This window comes from Castor canadensis, chromosome 19 (genome assembly GCF_047511655.1).
Source record: "Castor canadensis chromosome 19, mCasCan1.hap1v2, whole genome shotgun sequence".
NCBI lineage: Eukaryota > Metazoa > Chordata > Mammalia > Rodentia > Castoridae > Castor > Castor canadensis.
In genome coordinates this window covers 41,435,799-41,462,607 of record NC_133404.1, presented here as the reverse complement: position 1 = coordinate 41,462,607, position 26,809 = coordinate 41,435,799, and the positions used below count along the sequence as shown (strand labels likewise).

At 53.3% G+C, this 26,809-nt stretch overlaps 1 protein-coding gene across 2 annotated transcripts; it reads left to right on the top strand.

The window, feature by feature from the left end:
- Positions 1–5,274: 5,274 nt before the first annotated feature.
- Positions 5,275–24,827, top strand: Rhcg (Rh family C glycoprotein). Of its 2 annotated transcripts, none has more exons than XM_074061556.1 (11): positions 5,275–5,493; positions 11,809–11,995; positions 13,519–13,669; positions 16,365–16,512; positions 17,180–17,346; positions 18,830–18,967; positions 19,156–19,292; positions 19,594–19,718; positions 19,920–19,993; positions 23,527–23,622; positions 24,391–24,827. In XM_074061556.1, exons 1-10 carry the CDS (start codon positions 5,307–5,309, stop codon positions 23,608–23,610), a joined length of 1,398 nt encoding a protein of 465 aa, XP_073917657.1. In that variant the 5' UTR covers positions 5,275–5,306; the 3' UTR covers positions 23,611–23,622; positions 24,391–24,827. The 2 variants fall into 2 exon arrangements, with proteins under 2 accessions (XP_073917657.1, XP_073917658.1); XM_074061557.1 differs by having other exon boundaries at positions 23,527–23,633.
- Positions 24,828–26,809: the final 1,982 nt, after the last annotated feature.

The following is a 26,809-nucleotide window of genomic DNA, read 5'->3' as shown; positions in this document are numbered from 1 at the left end:
TCTGGTACCACCAAACAACAACAACAACAAAAGAGTAAATATTTATTTGGCTCACAGTTTTGAAGGCTTGGGAATCCAAGGTTGAGGGGCTGCCTTGGGTGAGGGCCTTCTTGCTGGTGGGGACTCTGCAGAGTCTCAAGGTGATGAGAGAGGGGTACATACAAAAGATGGCCAATGGCTTTTGTAAGAGTCACTCCCAGAAAGCTCACGGAACCATTAACCTGTTAATTCAGAGCCCTCCTGACCCATTACCTCCTAGAGGAGCTCCCTGGCCCCACCTCTTGATACCTCAACATGAGTTTTGGTGAGATGTTCAAGCCACAGCAGAGGGCATGCTGGGAGGAGAGGCCAAGGACACAGAAGAGGGGTGGCTGCAGACACCATATGGGGTGTGGCCAGTGGATGTGGATGAAGTCACTCCAGGGTGAGGCCTTTCCTGGGTGACTTAGGTCAGGGCGGGGCTGGAGGCCAGTGTGAAGCTATGACACTCACTTGCCCAGTCAGAGAGAAGACTATATGTGAGCAGGGAAAACAGAGGAAGGGGCTGTGGAGGGGGTGGGCTCCCCTGGGAAAGGGGCCCCTTTGCCCCTGAAAGAAATGTTGAAGATTTTCATTCAGTCCCCTTATTTTCCAAGTGAGGCCTCAAGCCCAGAGAGGCTGAGAATTTTCCCTCAGACTGCCGGGCGCTGGAGGCTCAGGCCTATAATCCTAGCTATGTGGGAGGCTGAGAGCAGGGGGATCACGGTTTGAGGCCAGACTGAGCAAATAGTTGTGAGACCCCCATCTCCAGAATAACCAGAGTAAAATGGACTGGATGTGTGGCTCAAGCAGTAGAGCTCCTGCTTTGCAAGCTCAAAGTCTTGAGTTCAAACCCCAGTCCCAGAAAAAAAAAAATTATCCCAGATCACCATGCAGGGGGAGCAGACACTGGATCAAGACAAGAGTCCAGTCATCTTTTTCCCATTCCGAAGGTTTGGTTATCATCTTTCTGTGGGTGAAGAAATGAACAGGTCCTGAGTTTGTGCTAGGATTACATGAGCACCTCATGGTGTTGTATCTTGGAATTCTCACTAAGACCCCAGGGGTGATGTTCCTATTTTACAGATGAGAGTGGAGGTGTGGGGGATTAACACCTTGCCCAGGGACACACAGGTGCCTGAGAAGCTCATGGGAAGAGGGGACTTCTAGTGTCTAATTTTCCCTCTGTCCTCCCAGGGCTGCCTAGACCTGATGACCACTGGTCACGCCACACAGATTCTGGACTGGAAGAGGCTCCTTGGAGTCATTCCTTGGCTGGTGACTGTAGAGGCTCACTAAGGTCAAGAAAGACATAGCTTCTTCCTGGAATAAAAAAGGAAAGATGGCCGGAGTGGAGTCCAGGGGTAGAGCGCACACCACCCATGCATGAAACTCTGGGTTTAATCCTCAGTGTAGCAAAAAAATAAGGAAAAAAAAAAAAAAAGAAATGCCATAAGGTTTAGCCACCATGGTATGTTGACATATTAAATAAATGAATGTGTTTGGTGTTACAAAATTAATGCAGCACATCTGTATTTGTCATTCACAAGTTAATGACAGGACTTGTTTTTGAATGTTAGTTCACGGTAACCGATATGGGTCGAGGGGCCTAGAAATGTGACTCAAGACAAAGCCATCTCATTTTTCAGGTAGTTGTGTCCTTGCCCAGGCTGGCCTGGATTGCCATCCTCCTATTTGTGCTTCTCGAATAGCTGACAGGTGTACGCCACCATACCTAGCTATTGGTTGAGATGGGATCTTGTAAACATTTTGCTCAGGCTGGACTTGAACCTTAATCCTCCTCCTGAGTAGTTAGGACTACAGGTACGAGCCATTGTACGCACAGAGAACACTTCTTAAGATGAACATGACATCACTGTTTCCCTGCCCTTAAGATGGCCACCCTAGCCAGGCTCAGTGGCTCACACCTGTAATCCTAGCTACTCAGGAGGCAGAGATCAGGAGGATCAAGGTTTGAAACCAGCCCTGGGCAAACACTTCATGAGACTCTATTTTGAGAAAAAAACCCATCACAAAAAAAAAAGGGCTGGTGGAGTGGCTCAAGGTGTAGGCCCTGAGTTCAAACCCCCGTACCGCAAAAAAAGAAAAAAAAGGAAGAAAAGATGGCCAGCCTGATGAGCAAGCCCCCCATCTGCACCCTCCAAGTCCAGCTCCCAGGAACTGTGCCACCTGCTGCTCCCCTCCCCCACAACTGCCCTGTTCCTCTGTGGAACCCCGAGGCCAACTGACAGGTCTGCACTCAGCAGCCTCCCCTGCCCCCACCCTCAACTCCCTGCCCTCCACTTCCATTGTCCTGTGCTTAATATCTGTCCCCAGTGAGAATGTGGTCACCTGAAATCAAACCTTCTGGCTCTGGCCAGGGAGACACGCCACGTGGTAAGAAGAGAAACAATAGTCTTTAAGTGAGTCAGCCCAGGGTTTGGTTCTCTAGCCAGGTTCTTAGCCAATCTGAAACTCAGGTTTTCATCTGCAGGATGAGACTATAATACCCACCCTGTAAACGTTGAGAATTTAAAGGCAGAGTCTATCCACAGCAGGCACTTAATAATGGTCCTGTGGTGTATGTCTGGCTGGGCCTTAAAGCAGGATGGCTTCATGCCAAGGGAATGGGACATTTGGTGGCCCAATGCTGGTACAGTAGAGCCACTCAAGTTCCAACGGGTGCTAAACCTCAGTCATTATATAATGGCTTTTGCAAGCCTAGGATTCCAGTTGGCAAAAATGTTATTTTTATTTTTCATGGGACTGGGGTTTGAACTCAGAGCCTCATGCTTGCAAAGCAGACACTCTAACCACTTGAGCCACACTTCTAGTCCAATTTGCTCTGGTTATTTTAGAGATGGGAGTCTCAAGAGCTATTTGTCCAGGCTGACCTCCAACCTTGGTCCTCCTGATCTCAGCCTCCCAAGTTGCTAGAATTACAGGCATGAACCACCAGAGCCTGGCTGGCAAAGTCTTTTTTAAACCCAACATTGGTGAGGATATGTGAGAAAGATCACTTGATTCTGGCTCACAGAGTGGGAGAATTTTTCTGGGTGGAAATCTGCTGACATGTATATCTAAACGATGTTACCTTTAGGAATTTATGGGCACACATACAGTGATATACATGGGTGCTCATGACAAAAGTGTTTATAATACCAATAAAATCTGCCTTCTCTAACTCTAGATTGGCTAGATAAAGCACAGTATTATTCTGCTATTAAAAATGTGTGAAATATGGGAAGATGCTCATAAAATCAACATTATAGTGTGTACCACTTTTTTTTTGGTGGTACTGGGATTTGAACTCAGGGCCTCAGGCTTGCTAGGCAGGTGCTTTACCACTTGAACCACTCTCCCAGGTCCTTCCTCTATGTTTGTGTCCCTGGCTAACAAACTAAAAAGAGCATATTTACACCAAAAATCAGTGTAGTTTCTGGGTAGTGGGGTTATAAGTGGTTTTTACTTACTTCTTTTTTTCTGTCTTCCAAAATCTCTACCGTTTAAGTTAGGAAATCAAATTTATTTTGATAAAATTTAGACTAAGTACAGATTTAACCTAAGTTTACAGTTACTTTGTGTGACTATCATACATATTGACCAAAAGATAATTTCCTGATTGTAGATTAATGACCTGGTAACTGTTCTTACCATCCTCTCTAGATTTTGTTCTTCAGATCCTTGTCATTTTGAAATAATTTTAGATTTACAGAAAAGTTGCAAAGACGGTACAGAATGTTCCCCGACACCCTTCACCCACTGTCGCTGATGGTAACAGCTTACATAACCATGGTGCACTCGTCCCAACTAAGAACCCAACAAGACTACCTCACCGTTAGCTATGTTTCAAACTTGATTTGGGTCTCAGACCTCAGTTAACGTCTGCTTTGGGTTCCAGGATCCAGTCCAGGCACCACATGACATGGAATTGTCCTGACTTTCAGTTTCTCCCATCTGGGACAGTTTCACACACTTTCCATAGTTTTTATTCATGCATCCTGGATAAATTTGTGATCTAGTTTTGGTTTTGCTAGTACTTGGGTTTGAACTTGTGGCCTTGTACTTGTGAGGCAGGTACTCTACCACTTGAGCCATGCCCCCAGCCAAATTTTGTAATCTGAAAAAAAAGACGATGATGATGAAGAGAAGGAAGAAAAGAAAGAGGAGGGAGAAAGGAAGAGGAGGAGGAGGAGAAAAGGGAGGAAGAGAAGAGAGGAGGAGGGGAAAGGAGAGGAAGAGAAGGGAGGAGGAGGAGAAAGGGGAAGGGGGGAGGAGAAGTAGGAAGAGGAAAAAGAAAGGAGGAGGAAGAAGGAGAAAGAAAGGGGAAGAAGGAGGAATGAGAAAGGGGGAGGAGGGGGAGGAAGAGGAGGAGGAAGGAGAAAGAAAAGGGGAGAGGAGAAAGGGGAAGGGAAAGGAGGAAGAGAAAGAAGAGGGGGAGAAAGAGAAAGAAAGGAAGAGAAGAAGAAAGAGGAGGAGGAAGGAGAAAGGAGGAAAGGAGAAGGGGAAGGGAGAAGGAGGAGGAGGAAGAAGAGGAGGAGGAGGAAGGAGAAGGAGAAAGAAAGGAGGAGGAAGAGAAGAAGAAAGAGGAGGAGGAAGGAGAAAGGAGGAAAGGAGAAGGGGAAGGGAGAAGGAGGAGGAGGAAGAGGAGGAGGAGGAGGAAGGAGAAGGAGAAAGAAAGGAGGAGGAAGAGAAGAAGAAAGAGGAGGAGGAAGGAGAAAGGAGGAAAGGAGAAGGGGAAGGTAGAAGGAGGAGGAGGAAGAAGAGGAGGAGGAGGAAGGAGAAGGAGAAAGAAAGGGGAAGGGAGGAGGACAGGGAGAAGTGGGCTGGGGCATGGCTCCAGCAGTAGAGCACCTGCCTAACAAGCACAAGGCCTTGCGTTCAAACCCCAGTACCTCCAAAAAAAGATTCTCTCTGGGAATTCGTTCGGCCTCATCTCAGCGGGAGGCCAAATTCCCCTCTTTCTTTCCCTGTTCACCTGGCATCAGTGAGATCCACCGAAGTTGGGGCGTCCTAATCCTTGCCCACTGTCCTTGGGGGCCCCTGCTCCGAGGGCTGGGGTCCCCGGCCCAACGCGGGGACAGTTTTGGCCCGGGTGGAGCCCTGGCTGGGCGAGAGGGCGGGGGGGGGGGGTGCGGCAATCCAGGCCCAACGGGCCCGGGGCGGGCGGGGCGGGCGCGCGGAGCTCGTGGGTGGCGCCGGGTCCCCAGCGGTCACCGCGCCCCGCCCCCGGCCCGGGTCCTATAACCTCGGCGGCTCGGGCCGGCCGAACCGGTGGCACCCGCAGCATGGCCTGGAACACCAACCTCCGCTGGCGACTGCCGCTCGCCTGCCTGCTCCTGCAGGTGCTCACCGTGGTCCTCTTCGGCGTGTTCGTGCGCTACGACGCGGAGGCCGATGCCCACTGGAGGACCGAGAAGAAGATCAGGAACATCTCCAGCGACCTGGAGAACGAATTCTACTACCGCTACCCGAGTAAGTCCCGCCGCCCTCCCGCCCGCCAGCCCGTCTGTCTGTCCGCCGTCCGTCTGTCCGCAGGCTCACCTGGCGCACCTGCAGGCCGGCCCCACCTGGCTGGGCGCCCACCGGTTGCACCCGCCGCTCGCCCACAAAGGGGGACCCGGAGGCCAAGTGTGTGTGTGTGTGGGGGGGGTGATGTACCCCAGTCCCCGCTCTTGACCCCAGGGCAGCTGCCCACCAGGACACTCGCCCACCCTCGAGGAGCACGCTGCAGAAATGGTCAGGTGGGCACACACACCTTTTCCCGCCGTGAAGGACTAGGAAGGCATACTCACCTGGATGAGTTTGTTTGTTTTAACCACCCAGTCACCTTCCCTGCCAGCAAGCACTACTTGGTGTCTTCAAAGCCCAGAGTCCCACCTCCATCCCCGACCAGAGGGTGACATGGCTCCCATGTCATTCTGTGCCCGTCCACTCCAAATAAGGGACTAGGTAGATGTCAAGGGCCATAGGAATGGCTGGATAGCCTGCGGTCCCGCTTCGGGGACAAGTGTGGGACTGGTGGTGGAGGTTGGGGCAGGAAGTGCTGACACCTACCTTCTTTGGGCTTGGAGAGGGCCACCCAGCACACCCCCTGAATTTTCTGGTATCTGTGGTGCTGTAGTTAAAAGTGTGGCCCTGGAGTGACAGACCTATCTTCTATCATGGCTTTGCCGCTACCCAGTTGGATTGTCCTAGGCAGGCGCAACCTCAAGTTCCTCTCCCGGAATAGGGAGAATAATAGGACCTGCCTCACAGGGGTGGGGTGAGGCTGGTATGACAGAGGGTGTAGAGTTCTAACCCAGTGCTGGACATCCGGTCCTCACTGTCTAACGGATCCACCACACTACATCGTGAAACACAGATGCCTTTGGGTTTTGGGCTTCTGGGAGCTGGAAGGACTGGCCCAAGGTCACTTGAGTCTCCCAGCCCAGGACTCTTTCCATGTCCAGGGCTTTCTGAACTTCCACTCCATCTCCCAGCAGCCAATGGCGATTCCTCCTCTAAGTGCTGGTGCTCACACGGCCAGTGACCATTAATTTTGGAAGAGACACTGAAGTTCATCCCCAGTTGTCCCCTACAGCAATTCATTCTCTCCCTGGCTGTACTCAGCAACAGGCCATTCTTTACATCTGGTCCTAAAACAACCTCACACATATGTTTAGAAAGGCAGCCTGCATAAAAGAAGACTGCGTTGGTTCCGTGGCAGCCACCTGTATTCACTTAGGGCGATCACAGCCTGTATTTATGAATTCATGATGCCTACAGGAGAGGAGGTGAGTGGAGAGGGGCGTGCCCCCTGCTGGCGAGACAGCAGACCCAGGGCCATGGCTTCAAGTAGATCCCAACAGCTGTGTTTTGGGAATTTAGGGTGCAAGTCCTCACAGCCTAAGTCCACATTGCTCACTTTCCCTCTCCTTGGTGGGGGCCTAAGCAGGCAAACAGGGAGGCAGGCAAGCTCGAGGCCTTCCTTCGCCTGTTTCTCTTCATCCCTCCGGTTCTGGCTTACCTCTCAGCTCCCCCAGAAAGCGTGAAGGACAAGACCTCTCTGTCTGGGCATTCATTGGTTTTTGATGCGTCCAAGCAATGCAGGGGGTCGGGGGGTGCTTAACACCATGCAATGGGAGCTGCAGAACCTCCTCCCCTCCCCCGCCCCCCGTCAAATTGGGGTTGTGGTCTTCACATCTCCCTAGCTGCTATTCCCCTCCCTCCATGCTTCACCTTTGCTTGGTCACTGCACAGGCTTCATCTGTAGGGTGACCATATGTACTGTATCATCCAAAGGCGGACACTTCTGAGCAAAATGGGAAAGATGTTAGTAGAGACATGAGAGAACCCAGATGTGAACCATGTCTGTCCCGACAAACGAGGGCTCGGGTCACTCTGGACAAACAGTTTGAATATTCTAGGTCTCTGGCTCCCAAGGACTCCCAGACTTGTTGGGAAAAGGGAACTGTACCCCAACACCCAGGGCCAGTGGGGAAAAGTGCCCTGTTGCTCTCCACTGAGTAGGAGAGCAGGGAGAAGCAGGGCAGCGGAGGGGTCCAGCAAGCAGGGCGCTGGGCGGGGTGGTGAGTGACTCAATGTGGCCCTACTAGCAGGAGTTGTGAGAAGGTGGAGAAGGGTGCTGAGGACAGAGAGAGCCCCAGATTTCAAGGGAGGCCCTGAGTTCCCTGTGAGGTGGGGGAGCTCTTGACCCTGGGAGCAGAAGTGGCAGAGGAGAGGGTATCTGGCGGGAACCTTGGCCTAAGTTCTCCTTGGCGAGGACAGGAAGTACTGGAGCTGCAGCCCCTCCTGTGAATGCTATTACTCCATGCAGAGGCACTATCAGTCTCTGCATTTTTCAGGTGAGGTGATGAAGATCCAATAGGAGAGGTGTCTTGCATCTTGACTGGGTCCCTCAGCAAGGAAACCAGGAACCACTGTAGCAGCCCTGGGTCTGAGCCCAGAGGCCTGGAACACTCTCCCACCCGAGTGGAGTGTCCCCCTTCCCCTCTCCCCTTTTCCCAGCCCACTCTTCAACTCCCAGGTCACTGAGGCTGTGGTTAGGTACAAGAGGGCACCAGGCTTCCTGGCCCAGGTGGGTCTCCAAGCCTTCCTAGGGTACTAGGTAATACCCAGGCCCTGGTGGTACCTCCTGGTTCTTGGCTCCTGGCCGTTTCCAGTTTCCAGATGGCAGAGGCCAGAGATCAGGAGGACCTGAGGACAGCTCCTCAGGCCAGGGCCCCTTGGCAGGTGGCAGAACCAGAACTAGCTGGGGATCTGCCCTGGCGGTACCCTCGGAGGCTAGAGGTGCAGTGTTGCTTGCTGGACTCCCTTGTGGGCCTCAGTGACCAAGGGCAGTGGCTACAGGGGGGGGTTGACCGAAGGACAGCCACCAAGGCCTGGCTCCAGAAGCTTTCTGGGAAGGAGGAACAGAACACAGCTCAGGAAAGGATCCAGGACAGAGGTTGCCCTGGTCTCCAATACCTGCAGGCTTGTCTCATGCAGCCAGGTTTGCCTGGTGCTCTGGGGACCTGCATCTCAGACTCAGTTCCACTGAATAAGGACGAGCTTCCTCTGAGCACAGGTTGATGTAGCCTGGGGATTTGACTTTGAAATGAAACAGATCGGGATGTGTCACTAGACGGAGTGATCCCACGACCTAACCTCACAGCCTCAGTCTGACCATCTGTGAAGTGGGACTAGGATATAAGTGCAGACCTTAAGAAGATTCAAGACAGAGGGTGCCTTACCACACGCGTGAAGTAAGAGCACAGTACATGCTGGCATCGAGCTTCCCCAGGAGGGAGCGAGACTCTGCTGATGGCGTTTAAATGGAGGTTCTGCATCCCACTAGAGACCTGGCCAGGACATGTCTCCCTGAAGGCTAGCTTGAACACTCACAGCTTTTAAATTCCTTTGTGCTTGTCCCAGTTTCAAAGTGCCGTGTGCCTCCTGTGTCCAGTTTCCAGTGGAGGACAAGGTGATTAAGGGGAAATAAAGATTAGCCCTACATTCTCAGCGGGTCAGAGGCACAGGCATGAACAAAGCCACGCCCTCCTAGTGTACAGCCCACTTGATTTCTAGAGTCACCTGTGACAAAAAACAGTTAGGCTGGGCTGGCCCCTTCCTTAATGTAGCCCATCCGTGGCCCATCTGTGTTGGAAACTGTCCTCCAATTTGGGAGGCTTAACCAGTTTTCTGGGGTCTCATCTATGGGGGGAAGTTAGCTTGGGTGGTGAGGAGTAGGGGTGACTGGGGGTAGGGAAGGGAGTGAGAACTGCTGCGCGCTACTGCCCCCTGGTGGCAGATCTCCTAACAGGACGCCAGCTGTGCCCCCAACAGGACTTTGATTGGGGCCGGGTGCCTCATTAAATCAGTAGGTCGTAGCCTTGGTTGAAGTCATACAGTTTGGACCTCCGCATCATTACTGTTTAAATCATTGTAGGTAGCACCAAACCTTGACACATAAATTAATAAACAGATACCTTTCAGTGCTAAAATTAGGACCAGTTGTGAAGAGAAAGAGAAAAGAAGGTGCCAGAGGAGTGGGAAGCTGGTGTCTATATATCAGGGAAGGAAGGGAAACAGGGACACCTCCAGAGAGGGACAAAGAGAGGCAGGGCACCCAAGGGAACAGGAAGAGGGACAGAGAACTGGGGACAGTGGGAGGAAGGACAAGAAGGTGAGGACATTGTGCACCTGTTCTCAGGCTACAGGGAGACCAACGGCAGTCCCCCTCTGTGTTCCTTCCCTCAGGGCCTTTTAGCTCTGCCCCAGTCCACAGCAGCACCCCTCCTTGAAAGGCCCTCACCTCCATGAGATTGTGTGTCCCAGGGGTTCCTCCCACCTTCCCCGCCGTGTCTGCTAGCTTCAAGGCCTAGCCATGCTCAGCTCGTGTCTGTCCTGTCTACAGTGCCACATTCCAACTCAGCTCTCTTTGCTGGCCTGCCAGCCTCTGACCGCAGCTCCTACCCCCACAGCCAGACACTGTTCTTCCCCACTGCCAGGCACCCTCAGCCCCCACCCCGTACCCATAGCCTGGATGGGACTCAGCACCTCTCTCCCACCCTGCATCCTCTTCCCTCCCACTGCCCTCCTGCCATCCTGCCATTCAGCTCCATTCCCTGCTTCTGGACCTGATATCCGGTGTCACCTCCCTCTCCTTCACAGCTCTCTTCCAGTCTGTCACCCACAGTTCTCCCCAGAAAAACCGGAACACCTTTTATGGTGCTTTGTATACGTAAGCTCTACTTCCTCCACAACAGTTGGAAATGTGGTAAGCTATGAAACACAACGATACGTTCAACCTGAGATGTGCTGTTCCTCTAACTCGGCACAGAGCTAAATTCCCAGAGACGCTCAAAGCACCATCCTGGCGAGGGTAGGGGAACCTCTGTTCTCCTGCACCAGCTGTGCCCCTACCCTTCAGTGTGCCAGGCACCCTACACCTCCTCCATGTGGCGGTCAGCCAAGGGGTCTATGGCCATGATCTGGGTCTCAGGGAAGTTGGAGGGGAGATGGGTGAGGACAGATGGGGCAGGCAAGGTCAAGGTTGCAGTGGCCAGGCTGCCGTGGGCACCAGGACCTGTCAGCCTGTGGGTGGAGAAGGACTGCAGACCCACCTGACTGTAAAATGGCCCCCAGGGCTCCTGAACAGCTGGGTGCTGTAGTCACCCCTGGCTACTCACGCAGGCACGGCCCCACCTTGCAGTTTGTTAGTCTCATGGACTAGACAATCAAGTAGGCATAGAACTGCAATTTGTAATAAGAAGTGTGACAGGGAGTGCAGCATGAGGGACAGCCAGCTTTAAACTGTTGGAGCAGGAAGGCTCTCTGGCTAAGATCGGTAGGAAGAGAAGGTGCTTGGCCATTCTGTGGGAACGAGGGTGCTCTGCAGGAAAGACCCTGGAGGGGGACTCCACAGCTGGGTCCATCCATCCACTGTCAATATTTCATTTTCTCAATTGACCCGGTAATGACCTCTTTCTCTCCTCCTCTGGCCCAATACAGAACCTGGTGTAGAGTTAGGTATTGAATTTAGTTGGCACGTCTTTTAATCTGGAACATTGCAAAGACCCTTTCTTTGTCTTTATGTCATGAGTAGTTCTCAACCTGTTTCAAGAACAGATTACTTACGTTGTTTGTCTGATGTTTTCTGGTGATTAGACTGGATTATGCAGTCTCAGCTAGAGTCCCATTCAGGTGAAATTAGGTGACACCACACTTGGATATCAGGGCGTGACATCTGTCCCTCACTGGGTGGTTAATTTTGACCACCCAGTCAAGATGTAGACTTAGTTCTCACTGTGTAATTACTGCTGTGTTTTTCTTCCCTTGCAACTAAAAATGAGTGGTCTGTAGGGCGCTTGAATTTAGCACCACCCTTACATCTCCCCTGTGAAAACTTCACGAGCGCTGATTCTCCACCCCTGCGGAAAAGGGTTGTGGTGGAGAGGGACGGGAGTCATCGTCTGGCCTCAAATTCAGTTGCCCAGCTGCCCACGCCTGTGGGCTGGAGGACGGTGTCAGGAACCTGTCATCTCCCTAAGGGAGCCCCAGGGCATCTCCTGCCTCTATGACCTGGTGGTATAAGTTGGGAGGCCATCTCTCGGCAGGACCCCTGGCTCAGCCTCCTCTAGAGGCCCTTGTGACAAGATGGGGGTAGTGACAGGATGCAGAAATGAGGGGACAAGAATTCAGGGCTTGGAGTTCTGCCCCCTGCCCAGACAGTGGCAGTAAAGACAGAGGGGGCTGTCCAGGGCCATGAGGGGCCTTCCCCAGATCCCTGACGCGCTGTCCCCGCAGGCTTCCAGGACGTGCACGTGATGGTGTTCGTGGGCTTCGGCTTCCTCATGACCTTCCTACAACGCTATGGGTTCAGCGCTGTGGGCTTCAACTTCCTGCTGGCGGCCTTCGGCATCCAGTGGGCGCTCCTCATCCAGGGCTGGTTGCAGTCCCGGCAAAACGGCTACATCTTCCTGGGCGTGGAGAGGTGAGTGCAGGGTTGGGGGGGCGGACTGGGCGGGACAAGGGGGCGGGGCCTGGAGGGAGGGCGGGGCCTATGGAAAGGTCCCTCCTCTCTCACTAGGATGGAGACCGCAGGCATTTGAGGCCAGACTTCTCTCCAGGGGTGGAGAGGCCCAGGCCCCCCCACCCTGGCACATCACAGTTACCCGGCCCCTGGGATCCACGTGGCAGAGCCTGATGCAGGGAACACAGAAATGGGGAGTCCAGCCGAGAGGAGGTGCCTCTTCCTCCACTGTACCCTCTTCCCCCCCAGGGCACTGGCTTTGGATACAGTTGTGAGACAGGTGTGGGTGTGGAGATTAGGGCCAAGCCAGTTAATGAATCCATGAATTAGAGAAATAGGAAAAATAGTTGACTAGATAAATGTGTGCTGGAATCAGTAAATCATTAACAACTCTCTCTGCTGCTGGCAGGGGACAAGGAGGAGTCCTGGTCAGGCCAAGTGGTCAGTGGATCTGCCTTGGTCACACACACCCACCTGGCCGTCTGCCTCTCCATCAACTCTCTGCTGGGCTGGCTGGGCTTGCAGATCCAGACCCAAGGGGGACTGGGTACCTCCCCTTTGCCTCATTGTCACAGTGGCCCTTCCTGTCCCACCCTTCTGCCCAGTCCCACCCCAAGTCCTGTTTTTCTCTCTTCCCTGGACACTATCCTCTTGTGCCAGTAAGATGAAGGGAAAGACCCAATAGCTCAAACCCCAGCCAGGCCCTGATGCAGTGGGACAGGTGTGTGCGGATGGAGTGCTGAGGCGCTGTAGGAGAGACCACATCTGATTGGAGGAACTGGGGAGGGCTTCCTGAAAGAGAAGGCAGTGAGAGCAGGTTCTGGAAGGGCAGGTAGGAGGTAGAGGGTAGGAGCAGTTGGTGGCACACGCCTATGATCCGGTTTTGTGGGAGGCCAGAGATAGAAGGAGTTTGGTCTAAAGCTGATCCTTGGCAAAAACTGGAGTCCCTGCCAGAAAAATAATTAAAGCAAAAAAGGGCTTGGGATGTGACTCAAGTGGTAGAATGCCTGCCTTGCAAACGTGAGGCCCCGGATTCAAACCCCAATACAGGGCTAGTGGAGTGGCTCAAGTAGTAGAGTGCCTGCCTAGCAAGTATGAAACCTTAAGTTCAAATTCCCAGTACCACCAAAAAAAAAAAAAAATGTACAGAAGAAGTGGGAGAAGAAGGAGGAGGGAGGGGAAAGAGAGAGAGAAGATAGAGGGGCCCCAAATATAGGGTATGTCACCAACAGCCACCAGGCCACTTGGGTACCCTGTGCACCAGCTGTGCCTGCTAGGGGAGGGGGCTAGAAGGGAAGGGGGTGGCATCTTGTATGTCCCACTGCTATGCTGGGTGCTTTGTATGTGTAGCCCTAAATGTTATGCGCCCATTACTGCAGATGGCAGAACTGAGGCTTAAAGAGATTAAAGTACAAGCCCAAATCCACTGAAAACCAAAGTCCAAATTCAAGACCCCAAACCCTCCCGGGCCTGTCTTCCCACAGCCTCATCAAGGCCGACTTCTGTGTGGCCTCTGTCTGCGTGGCCTTTGGGGCAGTTCTGGGCAAGGTCAGCCCCATCCAGTTGCTCATCATGACCCTCTTCCAAGTGACCCTGTTTGCAATCAATGAGTTTATTCTCCTCAACCTGCTGGAGGTGAGCGGGGGCTCTGAAGGGGGAGGGGACACCGGCAGGGATAGCAGGTGGCTAGCGAAAGAGAGGGCTGGGGACACACACCAGCCTGGCAAGTCACTTGACTTCTTGAGCCTCAGTTTTGTCATCTCTAAGGTCAGTGGTACCATCTACCCAGCAAATATGAGAGCCTACCTGGTAGATCAGGTGTTCTTGGAAATTCTGAGTCTTTCCGTCTTTATTGTCCATCAGCTGGGAGGAGTAGGATGTTCCTATACTTATTCTTACACACACACGCACACACCCCACATCCCCAGGTTGTTCTGCCCAGAAAAGGTCAGGTGACAGATCTCTCAGGAAGGATCCCAGGAGGTGACCATATACAGCTGCACAGGCTGTGCCATTCACATGAACCATGGCAAGGATGCCTCCTTCTCGAGTCGGTCAGTCCCATGGCCCAGACAAGGGGGACCTTAGACTGCTGACTCTCGGAAAGCTCCTTGATGCCTTTGTGGGGAGGCGGGTATCGCCTTCTCCTCTTCCTTATTTAGACTCTGCCTGGAACACATCCCCCCAGGGGAGGGGTTAGACCACCCTAACCCAGTCATTCACTTTGCCATTTTCTCAGCCTCTGGGCCAGTCCAAGCCACCTTATCTCTTCCCCCTGGTCCATCTCCAGGCTCCATTCTCCCTTCCCTCTATCAGGCCAATCTCCACCAGTGGCCAGTAACCCACTTAATAAGGCCTGGGAGAGAACTCAGAGTTGGCTTTGAATTTCACTTGGAATAAACCATTCTCTCTGATGCTGTCTCCCCGTCCTCTATGTTTTGGCCATGCCTGCTGTCTGCCCCTCAGTCACGCCAAGCTTGGTCCCCATTCGTGCTTTTAAAGTGTCTCTCTCATCCAAAATGGAGCCACCTCTGTCATTGTTCCCCTTACACTTAGACCCCAGGGAGCTCACAGCGCAAGGAGGGACCCAGGAAGTGGACAGTGAACAAGCTAGCTCAAGTGCTGGGTAGCCCAGCAGAGGGTGCCAAAACCAGCCTGGCAGGTCAGGGGGGCTTTTGGAGGTCAGGACCTAACCAGTCAAAGGAGTGAGTGAGGGTATCCAACGGTGGTGTGTACAAAGGCCGAAGTCACACCCAGGGCAAGGGGTCTCCAGTGGCTGGAGAGGGTTTATGCTGGGAGGGGAGGTTAGAGGGGACAAAGAGTGGGTGAAGGCAATCCTTGGGGACTGTGCTAAGAAGCTCCAGCTTGGTCGTGAGGGCAGTGGGGAGCTATGGATGGCCCTAAACGGGGGAGTGGCCCAGCTAGACCCGTGTAATGGAAGTGTCATTTTGCTGTGGTGACAAGAATAGAGTAGGCAGGGCACAAAATTAAGAGGCAGTCTGGTGGCCCCCGTACTGGGTCCAAATTGGCCCTGACAAGAAAACAGATGACAAGAAAAGTAGAGGAGCTGAATAAACAGGTGTTGGAGACAGACCTTCTCGGGAGAGAAGGAAGTCAGGATGGCTGTAGGGGCAACAGTGGGACCCACCTCTGCCAGCACCTTGCTAAGAGGCAACCCCATCCCAATCTGCTGCAGAGTCTTCTAGGGCATGATGGTCTTTTGGCCTGTCCGTGACACGAGGGAGAATACAGTAACTGTGCTGCCACACGAGGAGCGCTTGTCCTCCACTGGGCTCTGCTCTGAATGGCAGACATGGGTTAACTCCTAATCCTTATCTTGGAAGCAGGGCAAGTGTCACCCCCATTTCACAGCCCAGGCAAACCCACATTGGAGATAAGGAAGCCACTCCTGCAGTAAGGACATTAATCCTTTCCTAAGAGCAAAGGCTTCCTGACCTAGCTAGCTCTGAAAGGCCCCTCAGCATTGTTGCGTTGGGGATTAAGTTTCTGACTCTGAGGGACACAAACATAGCACCCTCTGCACTCAAGGAGTGAGTCCGATTGGGTTCTTCTGAATTTGGCTCTGAGTGAGGGAGGAAGAAGAGGCTAAAGAGAGGGTGACAAGGGAGGGGCTAACACCACCAAGCACCTATGTCATGCCAGGTGTGTCACACAGGTTGTCTAGTTCAATTCCGACAAGACTCTTAAGTCACCACGATCTCCCGCGCTTTGTAAATGAGGTCTTGATGAGGTCTTGAGACCTACAGAAGCCAATGAGAGACACAGAGGGGTGTAGGGCAGGAAGGGACAGATGAGAGCACTGGGGGGGGGGCGCGGTGCAGGATGGGGTAGGTAGCCCAGATTGCCAGGTTGGCTGGGGGACTGGAGAGCAAGGAGTGTGACAGGATGCAGGGGGTGGGTAATGGTGTTCTGGGCGGGGGGTGTAGTTGTGTAAAACAAAATATGGGGAGAGGAGACACAAGAGGGAAGGGGAGTTCTTAGGAGTTAAAATAAGGAAACCAGTGGGTGACAGACTAGATGGAGGATGCCCTGGGTCCTGATTCTTCTAGCCAATGACTGAGCAGGTCCCTCTCCAAGCCAGAGTTTCCCCATCTGGGAGCAATGCCATTTGCTGGGTGAGGCACTCTTGTTTGATTCAGGGATTGCCACCTCCCTGTGTCCAGGAGATTAGTCTGTAGGGTCCTGGGCTCCGTCCTGCAGTCCCAGAAGTCAGACAGCTGTGTATCTGTGTAGGGTGATGAGGAGGGCTATGGGAAGGGAGGGAGATGGGAAGAAGGTTCTAGATCCTGACAGGCTCCTTCCACTCCAGGTGAAGGATGCAGGGGGCTCCATGACCATCCATATATTTGGCGCCTATTTTGGGCTCACAGTGACCTGGATCCTCTACCGACGCAACCTAGAACAGAGCAAGCAGAGGCAGAGTTCCGTGTACCACTCAGACCTCTTTGCCATGATAGGTGAGAGCTGACCACTTCCATGATGACTGAGGGCTGCTCTGGTTGGTGAGATCCGCCATGATGAGTGTGGGCCACTGTGATGGCTGAGGGCTGCCATGATGGCTGAGGGCTGCCATGATCACTCCAATCCCTATGTGGTCAGTGGGTGACTACCAGTTCCTGTTGGGGAAAGGGCGGAGGGAGGTTGCTTGTGAATACTTCTAGGATCCCAAATGTCTGTTTCTCTCCTGCATGGGGCTGAAAGAAGTTGGTGGCTTATCCTGTGTTTTTCCTAGAACACCCTAAGGCAGACAGAGTGGAAGCCTCAAACTGGCCACTGTGTCTCTTCATTCCAGAGAACACAAGGACCATGCCCGCCCCGTTATCCTGGAACCCAGTCCTGCCCTCCAGGGGCCCCTCACAGTTCATGTGAGAGAGGATAAAAGATTCTCCCACGTGGGGCTTTGTGAGTGGGTTGTGGGTGTTTAGCCAGTTACAGGGTCATAGAAGACTTGCTATAGTGGCCTGGAGGCCCAGGTGGGAGTTGGGCAGGTGAGCAAGGCATTCTGGGATAAGGCCTACCATGAGTAAACTCAATGGTGGGAACCACAAGAGCGCGTGGTCATTGCTCATCTCTGAAGCTGAAGCTGAGCTCTGGAGTGTCCTGGCCCCGTGTGTTCTGATGCAGGGACCCTCTTCCTGTGGATGTACTGGCCCAGCTTCAACTCAGCCGGGTCCGAACATGGGGACACTCAGCACCGAGCTGTCATTAACACCTACTGCTCCTTGGCAGCCAGCGTGCTTACCTCGGTGGCAGTGTCCAGTGCTCTGCACAAGAAGGGCAAGCTGAACATGGTGAGCAGTGGGCCTGGGGGGAGGTGCGGGCACTGGTCACCATTCCCTGCCAACAGCTGCCGGCTGAGCACAGTCATCTTGAAGGCTGGGTGCAGCAGAGGCTGGGGAGACACAGCTGGTTAACCTTTTTGTGTATTTGTGGGGGAACTAGGGTTTGAATGACAGCTGTGTTTTGGCAGAACTACACCCGGGTCCTCTGAGTTCTGCTATATGGGCTGCTCTGACAACCTGGTTCTTCCTGCCTGTCATTCTCTTCTCCACAGCCCCTGAGCCCTGAGCACCACATCAGACTGTCACATCCTCTCTGCCACCTCTGATCCTCTGATCTTAGACACCAGTCTTCTGGTTCTTTTTTTTCAATACTAAGGCTTTGAACACAGGACCTCCAGCCCTTTGTGCTTTAGTCACTTTTCAGATAGGGTCTTGTACTTTTGATTGGGACCAGTCTCAGACCAGGATTCTCCTTCCTGTGCCGCCCATGTAGCTGGGATTGCAGGCACACACCATGCCCAGCTTGTTGGTTGAGATGGGGGTCCTGCTAACTTTTTGCCCAGGTTGGCCTAGAACCTTGATTCTCCTGATCTCCACCTCTAGAGTACTGGGATTACAGGCATGCACCACCATGTCCACACAGCCCCCCAAGTTCTTAAATCTGCCCCAGGCCCTTCCCCCATGCTCAAAGGAATCCACTCCACTGTGGAAGTCTGGGACATGGTCTTGCACAGTGTCCCTTCCAGTCACACCACTGGGACAGCTGTCTCTGTCAGTGGGGAGCAGCTGAGCCTCTTGACTGTTGATAGATTTTTCTATAAAATCAGAAGTAGTGACACAAACTCTGCCTCATCTGACACAAGTGCCTTGACGTGTGTATATGTGTGCAGAGACACCGTCAGGGGACCCCTGCATGGGTCCCCAGATGCACAGGACACAGAGGTAGCACTTGGGCACAAGAGGGAACAAACCAGGGTACACCCAAACTTGCACATGGGGAGGGATGTGGAATGGACCTGTGTGGAGCATCTTTCTGTCCCTTGCTTGCTCTGTGCTCACACGTAAGTCGCTTAACCTCCTGCATCTCAGTTTCCGTAGCAGCAGACAGGGAAAGAAAACAGTGCCCACCCACAGGCCTGCTCCCCACCGCCAGCAGCATACGTCCAGCACAGGCTGTCATTTTGAGAGTGACCGTGGTGCTTGGGTGTGTATGGGTGCACAGAAAGGGAACGAGCAGATGCGCTGGTGGGTCTCAGGAGCACATCTGGCAGCACACATCCCTTGTGGACATAGAAAGTGGCCACGCCTGCTGGGCAGGGTGGGTCTCATGCTTACAGGGCACAGGGGACAGTTGTACTAAGCCTGGACCAAGGCCAGGCCCCTCTGCATGGTCCTGGCTTGCTCAGGTGGACTCCGAGCTGTCCCCAGCTCCCAGGTGCCACCCTCACACCGCGAGGGCTGAGCTCCTGCCTGCCCTGTCCATCCTGCCCAGGTGCACATCCAGAATGCCACGCTCGCCGGAGGGGTGGGCGTGGGCACTGCTGCGGAGATGATGCTTATGCCTTATGGGGCCCTCATCGTGGGCTTCATCTGTGGCACCTTCTCCACCCTGGGATTTATGTACCTGACGGTGAGGGCCCCCGGGGCAGCGGGCACTGGGGTCTCTGTGATCCTGACACAAGGAGGGTCCCGAGGGAGAGGGGCTGAGGCATGGAGACTCCCCTCCCCGCCCCGTCCCCTATCCCTGGTGTCTTTGAGGGCCTGTCCACGTTCCAGTAACAGCCTCAGTCTGAGCAGTGCCACCTCCGCCCCCCTCAGCCATTCCTGGAGTCCCGACTGCGCGTCCAGGACACGTGTGGCATCCACAACCTGCATGGTATCCCGGGCATCATAGGTGCCATCGTGGGTGCTGTGACGGCGTCCTATGCCACCCCTGAAGTATATGGAGAATCAGGGTGAATGCAGAGGGGATGCGGGGGCAAGGGGCTCCCTCCTTCCTTCTCCATATGCCTTCCCGCTGGTCCAAGACTGTGTCTTTCTCCCCTTCCTTCCCCTCTCTGGACCATCATGGGCCTCTCCCTCCCAGCTTCAGTGCCTCCACAGGATACTGACCTGTCCGGTGTCCCCATTGTGTAGCTGGGAAGGGTGAGGCCCAGGGTTTCCAGAGCTGTGGTGCCCATGCGTGTCTGTGGGGTGGCAGGCGGTGGTTACTTGGCCTGTCTGTGGGGCCCTGACCTGCCCCTGTCTCTACGCCAGGCTTGTCCATTACTTTGACTTTGAGGGTTTAAAGGAGAAGTGGACCACAAAGACTCAGGGCAAGTTCCAAGTGTTCGGCCTTCTCCTGACCTTGGCCATGGCCCTGTTGGGCGGCACCATCGTAGGTGAGTGAGAGCGGGCCCGGCCAGAGACAGTGGAGACCTGGTGGGGCTCGCCAAGTGAGGGGACCCAAGCGCATGTCACAGGGGTGAGCCTGGAGCTCCCTGGCACCCCTTACCTGTGTACATCCCAGTGTGGGCCTGAGGGTGAGTGCTGGGGTGGGTGGAGAGAGTTTCTTGCCTCTGCTGACTTCCAGCTTTCTTTAGGGCTCATTTTGAAATTGCCATTCTGGGGACAAGCTGCAGATGAGAACTGCTTTGAGGACTCGGTCTACTGGGAGGTGAGTTCTAGAGCTTGTCCCCTGCGCAAGGACAGCTGCACCTGTCCTCCCCACCACGATCCTCTGGGCAGGGGAAGCAGACAGCATCACCCTGCTCCTCTGGGTGGGAGGCTGTGCCTCCTACAGGCTGAAGCCTCATTCCCCCCCATCCTTTCCCCTCTGGACCCCAGGGCTTGGAGGGGGATGCATATACCTCTCTGGGGGCTGCAGAAGCAGCCTACGGTCAGGTCTGCAGCTGGAGCCTCCTCACCCAGCTGAATTCCAGCAGTGACTCTTGAGGTCTGGACACCCCGCCCCCACAACATCATCTAGAGCTGGTTAGAAATGAGAAGTCTCTCATTCCCCTCCCCCAAATAAACTTCCAGGTGATTCTATAGAAAATATATCTAAGAACCACTGAATCAGACCTGCCGTTTGGACCTTACCTGTAGGCTAGGGTCACCTGGGGAAATTTCAAAGTACCCAGAAGCTACAGTGCAGATGCTCGGATGTAATTGGTCTGGTGTAAGACCTGGATATCAGAATTGTGTTTTGCTTTGCTCTCTTGAGACAAGGTCTCACTATGTAGCCCAGGCTGGCCTCAAACTCACCAGTCTTCCCGTCTCTGCCTCTCAAGTGCTGGGATTATAGGAGTGAAATACCATGCCTGGACTGACATTGGAATTTTGATCTTAGGTTTTTGGGTTTTTTTTGGGTGGTACTGGAGCTTGACCTTGGGGCCTCACGCTTGCTAAGCAGGCACTCTACCACTTGAGCTGACACTGGAATTTTTATAAAACAGCTTCTTAGGTGATTCTAATATCTAGCCTGGGTTAAGGGGCACAGTGAAGCACCCAACTTCAGTGCCCAACTCGTCTCCACAAGGACCACCTGGAGACCTTGTAAAAATTCAGTTCCCTTGTGTCAGCCTGGGAGTGACATTCAGCAGGGCCCACGACTCTGCAGATGAACAGGCTCCCAGGTGATCCTGGACAGAAACTGAATTCTATCACACGCCACCACTTTCAGCAGCCAGAAGCGTGTCAGTACAGAAGCCCAACCTGAGAGACATTCAGGAAGTTGAAAGTGCCGCAAGGTAGCAGAACCCCGTGTCTCTAAAACATGCCATGATTTAGCCTGATGTCTGTGGCTCACGCCTGTAATCCTAGTAGCTCGGGAGGCAGAAATGAGGAGGACCACAGTTCTAAGACAGCCTGGGCAAATAGTTTTCAAGACTCAACACACACAAAAAAGGGCTGGTGGGATGGCTCAAGTGGTACAGTGCCTGCCTAGCAAGCGTAACACCCAGAGTTCAAACTCAGTACTCCCAAAAAAAAAAAAAAAAAGCCACAACAAAATTTAGCTAGGCCCCAGTAGCTCATGTCTGTAATCCTTGCTACTTGGGAAGCTGAGGTTGGGAGGATCACAGTTCGAGGCTAGCCCAGGCAAATAGTTTGAGAGGACTACCTCCCAACATCTTCAAAATAACCAGAGCACAACTGACTAGAGGTGTGGCTCAAGTGGTAGAGAGCCTGCTTTGCAAGCATGAAGTCCTGAGTTCAAACCTCAGTCCCACCAAAACAAAAAAAAACAAAACACAAACAAACGAACAACCCCAAAACACGCCACCATTGTGCCTTCTGTGGCTTCAGATAGGCCTGTCTCCCACAAACTATTATTTCAGGTGCTCACCTGCATTGCTTACTACTTTCCTGTCCCTCCTGCTCCGTGGATATGCCCAGAGTGATGGCGTGGAGGGGGCTCCTCTTGCCTCCTGCACTGCCCCCTCGCAAGGGTGAGGACCAGCCTGTGTCTGTGGCCCCTGGGAGGAGAGAGCTCACTGCCTTTCATTTGGTTCTGTATTTTCAAAACCATCCTGGAAGTTTTCAGGGCAATTTAATTAATATCCACCATAATCCATACATAATTTAAATATAATTTATATAATTCATGTGGTTTCAGGCATGTTAATAATAAGTCTTTTAAATTAACTCTTTAAATTTGTTTTTTAATTATAAAATGATAAAGCTAATTAAAGAAAACCTGGACATTGAGAAAAATATAAAGAATCCCTTCGGAAGGGGCTGGGGGCATAGCATATGCTATAACACTCTGGGTTCAATCTCCAGCATGGCCAAGAAAGTTAAAAAAAAAGGATAAGATTAAAAAAAAAAACCCACTGACCACCCTAATTCAATTTTGACATGTTCGCTTTTGTTCTTTTTTTTCCTCTCTGTGCTTTTTTTTTTTGTTTTTTGGGGGCACTGGGCTTTGAACTCAGGGCTTCACGCTTGCAAAGCAGGCACTCTATGCTTGAGCCACACCTCCACTCCATTTTTCTCTGGTTATTTTGGAGATGGCGAGTCTCCCTCACTATCTTCCCAGGCTGTCCTCAAACCTCAATCCTCCCTATCTCAGCCTCCTGAGTAGCTAGGATTACAGGCGTGAGTCACTGGCACCCGGCTAGATTTTTCTTACACAGTTGAGTTCAGATTATCCACCCTGCTTTTCTCGTTACCTCTCTGACATAAGAATTGCTCTGTGCTATGACATTCTTAATACACTTTCTTTTTTCTGAGCACAATTCTATCTTTAAGGTCAGAATGTAAACTATATGAGACACCATAACTACAAAGCACATGTGTTTAAAACTAATGAAATACGTCAGAAATGTTATCGGTTTCCTTACTTAGAATTTTCTTCTTGGTTCTGTTTTGATCTTGTAATTCTTTTCAAGTTCACACCTCTTAGCTATTTGCCCTCAGCAGTAACAAAATCCTGTATCAATAGAAGAACTTCACAGTCCTGAGGCCCCTGGATGGCTTGAGGGTGAGGTGGCCTCCCAGAGGATGGGAGGTGAGACAGGTGTTCCCCAGGATCACAGAGGGGCAGTTTTTATGATCCACTCCACCTCCCAGACCCTCTTCCAGCCTCCTCTTCACATCCCCATCCCACCTTGGACCTGTTTGCAGCCACCTCTTTCCTGGCATTCCTCATCTTTCAAAAAAATGGGTTTGGGCCAGGTGCCGGTGGTTCACACCTGTAATCCTAGCTTCTCAGGAGGCAGCTATAAGGATTTTGGTTTGAGGTCAGTCAGGGCAAATAGATCTTGAGACCCTATCTTGAAAATACCCAATACAAAAAAGGGCTGGCATAGTGCCTCAAGTGGTAGAGCACCTGCCTTATGAGTGTGAAGCCCTGAGTTCAAACCCCAATACCACCAAAAAAAAAAAAAAATAGGTTCAGCACAGCCTCCCAGAGCCCCCCCAAGTCTAATGATAAGACTCTAGCATTCAGTTACAGCTCTTATGTCACTGTGTGTTTCGCTCACCAGTGTCCCTGTGGGGCAAAGACCTGGTCCGGTCCTTGCTAATTGGGTCCTTGCTATGCCCCAGCACCCAGAATTAGGGGCTGTCCGGGACATGCGATCTGCACGGTAGCCACAAGGTGGCGCTCGCCACCCACCATTCCCAGCCCCAGGCTGTTCTAGCTCCACCTGGGGACATCGGCCATCCTGGGACAAGGACCTTGGGAGTTGCCTCCTCTCTCTGCAGATCGATGAAGAGAACAGTGCTGTACACCTCCCTGAGGACCCCACCCTCAAGCCCCCGGCACCTGTGGTACCCTCAGTACCCTAATCTCCTGGGCTGGTAAGAAGCAGGTGAACCTTGTCCTAGGGGGATGGTGGGCTGGTTCTCCCAGTGGGGGCCCAGATCTCAGAATCAGGTGCCACCTGCAGAGGGCTTAAAAGCAGGCATGAGGAAATGGGGGTGTGAGCCCCCCCCACACACCTCCCAGGCAAGGTGGGCGGCCTGGACTGAAAGAGCCCTGCGGGGTGGGGAGGGCACACTTGGCTTTGAGGTTGTGCCTGCTGCAGTCACCTTGAGTCTCTTCGGCCTAAAGACAGAGCCTCACACTCTCTATAAAGGGGAGCTGGTAGGCCTGGCTCTATTTAATTGATTAGTTCCCTCCCTTCCTCTTCTGTGCAACACAGTGAACCCTAACTTGGGGCTCCTGTATCCAGCCCTTGGAAGGTCTCCACGAGGTAGGGTAATTAGTTTTTGTTTGGGTTTTTTTTTTGTTTGTTTTTGTTTTGTTTTGTTTTTTTGAGACAGGGGTCTCCCTATGTAACCCAGGCTGGCCTTGAACTCAGGATCCAACTACCTCAGCCTCCCGAGTGCTGGGGTAGCATGTGTGTACCGAGTCGCCCAGCTCTTCTCTCCTTTTAATAGCTAAGGAAGTTAAGAATCAGTCAGTTTCAGTCTACGTGGCCACACAGTTTGTCAGTGGGGGGCTGGGGTCAGGCTGCGATCCCTTGCTGCTGGTAGTAATCCCTCCTATCCAGAAAAGAGAAAGATGTCCACACGGCTGCATCAGGACGAGGACAGTGACAGCTGCTCGTGGCTCTCTCCCTGCAGGCTCCACAGTCTGCCCAGGGCTCTAAGGAGTTAGTGCTCATCTCTCTGGGGACTCAGGAGCAAGGAGAAAGCATGGTCTGCTGGCCTGGCCCCCGGGCACCTCTACCCCCTTTAACCCAGGGCGCCTGAGAATGGAGAAGGTGGAACTTCAGAGAAAGTGGGCCTCAAGCCAGGACCCGGCTGCAGAAGACCCCACCTGGGATCTTGGTGGCTCCTTCTTGGGAACAGCAGGCCTGGAGTGGGCTGAGTGGGGCTGGGGCCTGGGGTGGACCTGACCCTCCCAGGAGGCCATCTAAAGGCCAGCCACCACCTATTGGGCTCTTCCACTCCCTGCCTGGCCCTCAGCCAGCACCTCCTCTGCTCCCTGGGACACCAGGCCTCTCTGTGCAATGGAGGTAACAGCCTCGTAGAATAAATGTGCTGACGTTCTTCATAGACGGGGTGTGAGTGCTCCAGTGAGCCAATAGAAGGGAAAAATGGACCCAAGACACCTGGCCTCCTGCCCCACCTCCAAGAGGCCGCCCACATTGCGGGGAAGTCCTCCCCACACTGAAGAAGGCCCAGCAGGCTCTGCTCCGGAAACTCGCCCTCGAGAAGGCTGCCACCTCTGCTGTGCCCTCCCCAAGGGTCTGCTGTGGGCATGCCAGCAGGGCGAGGGGCAGAGAGGGAGGGAAAGCAAGTGGGTCCTTTGAGGACTTTCCCCCTCCTTCCTGTGCCAAGCCAGCCTGTATCCTGGAAGAGTTTCAGAAGTTTAGATTCCCTGATCCAGCAACACCCTGGGCAGAGTAACTAACACATGGTTCCTGCCCTCAAAGGGGCTTACAATCTAGTGAGACACAGAGCTCACACACAGTGCCCACCCTGAACTCCGGGAGGTGTGCTTGGACCATGTGGCTTCCCAAAGTAGGGCCACCTGAGCAGGGTTCTGGAGACTGAATAGGAGTTTACCAGATGGATGGCAAAGGTATAGCATATGGACCAGACCCATGGGCAGGTGAGGTTGGACAGGGCTAGCAGAGAAGAGGTGAGAGGAAAGTGTGCAGACAGGAGAACCAGAGGCAGAATGGAGAGTTTTTTTGTGGAGCAAAGGCTCCTGGGAAGAAGGGGTGAGGGGGGGGGCTCGCCTCTCCTGCCTCGACTCCGCCCTCCCCGCCCCCTCACACTCTGGACTTGGTGGCTCTCAGCAGAGCCGGGAGGGGGGAAGGAGGGAAGGAGGGAGCTGAAATGCAACCTATTCATGTTCCCTGGTGTAACACCCCTCATTTTCCTTGCTGGGTAAAGACAAAAACCCTTTACAACCTGTTTCTGGAACTTGTCAGCAGCTGTCAAGAGGAGCGTGTTAATTAAATGTCGGCAAAGATGGAGGCCGGAGGCCCCAGCTCTAATTGGACAGTTTGCTTCACCGGATTGAAAAACATTGTGACAAAGGAGGAGGTGCGAGGCTCTCGGCAGGGGTGCGGCATGCCGGGGAGAGGAGCGGTGGCTTTGATTCCAGCTGATCTGGGCCCAGCCCCTCCCCTGCCCCACGGTTTGGGAGGGGTACAGCCCCCCACTGTTAGGTCTAACCAGAGGGCCAGGCTCTGAGGGTGCCACCCTCCCCCTGATCACATGACCTGGAAGGCAGTGAGGACCAGGGACTGGAGTCTCTAAGGCTCAGGCTGCCCGGGAGCCAGGGGCCCAGCCTCCCCCTGGGAGAGATCTGGGTCTCAGGCCTCAACTCTGGAGACCGGGGGGCCTCATCCCAGAAAACTCCATTGCACAGGTCCTCAGGGCGCCCCAAAGAGCTGCTCTGCACCCAGACCCTGTCTCCCATCTGTGTCTGATGGCTGTGCTCCAGGTCCCCTCCTGTCCCAGGATGCATGCGCTGAGTAGTGACTGTGCTGAGTGCTGCTTTCTGCCTGTGTCATTTAACCTCCTTGCAACCCTGAGAGGAAGGCTGTAGCATTCCGGTTCTTACAGGTGGGGAAACTGAGGCCCAGAGACGATAACACCCTGTGCAAGGGCATGGGTGTTTTTTTTTTTTTATTCATATGTGCGTACAAGGCTTGGTTCATTTCTCCCCCCTGCCCCCACCCCCTGGGTGTTTTTAAAGGTGACACCTAGGTGAGACTTGAACCCAGGTCCCTCTGATTACAACGTCTGCACCAGGACTCCGTGACTGAGTCTGGAGGCAGTCTCTGAGTCTGGGCCCCGGCCTGGTGTCCCAGAAGTCTTCGGGATGGCTGTGGAAAGAGCAGGGTTCCTTGGTGAAGAATAGCCTTCCCACGCCCACAGGTGGGGATACCCTTCAGTCTGGAAGGGCCTCCACTCGTGTTCCCTGAGGGGGAGGGGTGCTCAGCTCCAAGGGCAGAGCCCCCCTCTTCACTCTCTTTATCTTGGCCTCAGTCTTGCCTCCCCACTTCCACCCCACCCCCATTCT

What these genes read in the sequence shown, in the direction of transcription:
- Rhcg (XM_074061556.1), top strand. Translation starts at nt 5,307, where the DNA reads ATGGCCTGGAACACCAACCTCCGCTGGCGACTGCCGCTCGCCTGCCTG. An exon ending in ATCTTCCTGGGCGTGGAGAG is followed by an intron (nt 11,996 to 13,518) that starts GTGAGTGCAGGG and finishes GTCTTCCCACAG; the next exon opens with CCTCATCAAGGCCGACTTCT. An exon ending in TGGGATTTATGTACCTGACG is followed by an intron (nt 18,968 to 19,155) that starts GTGAGGGCCCCC and finishes CGCCCCCCTCAG; the next exon opens with CCATTCCTGGAGTCCCGACT.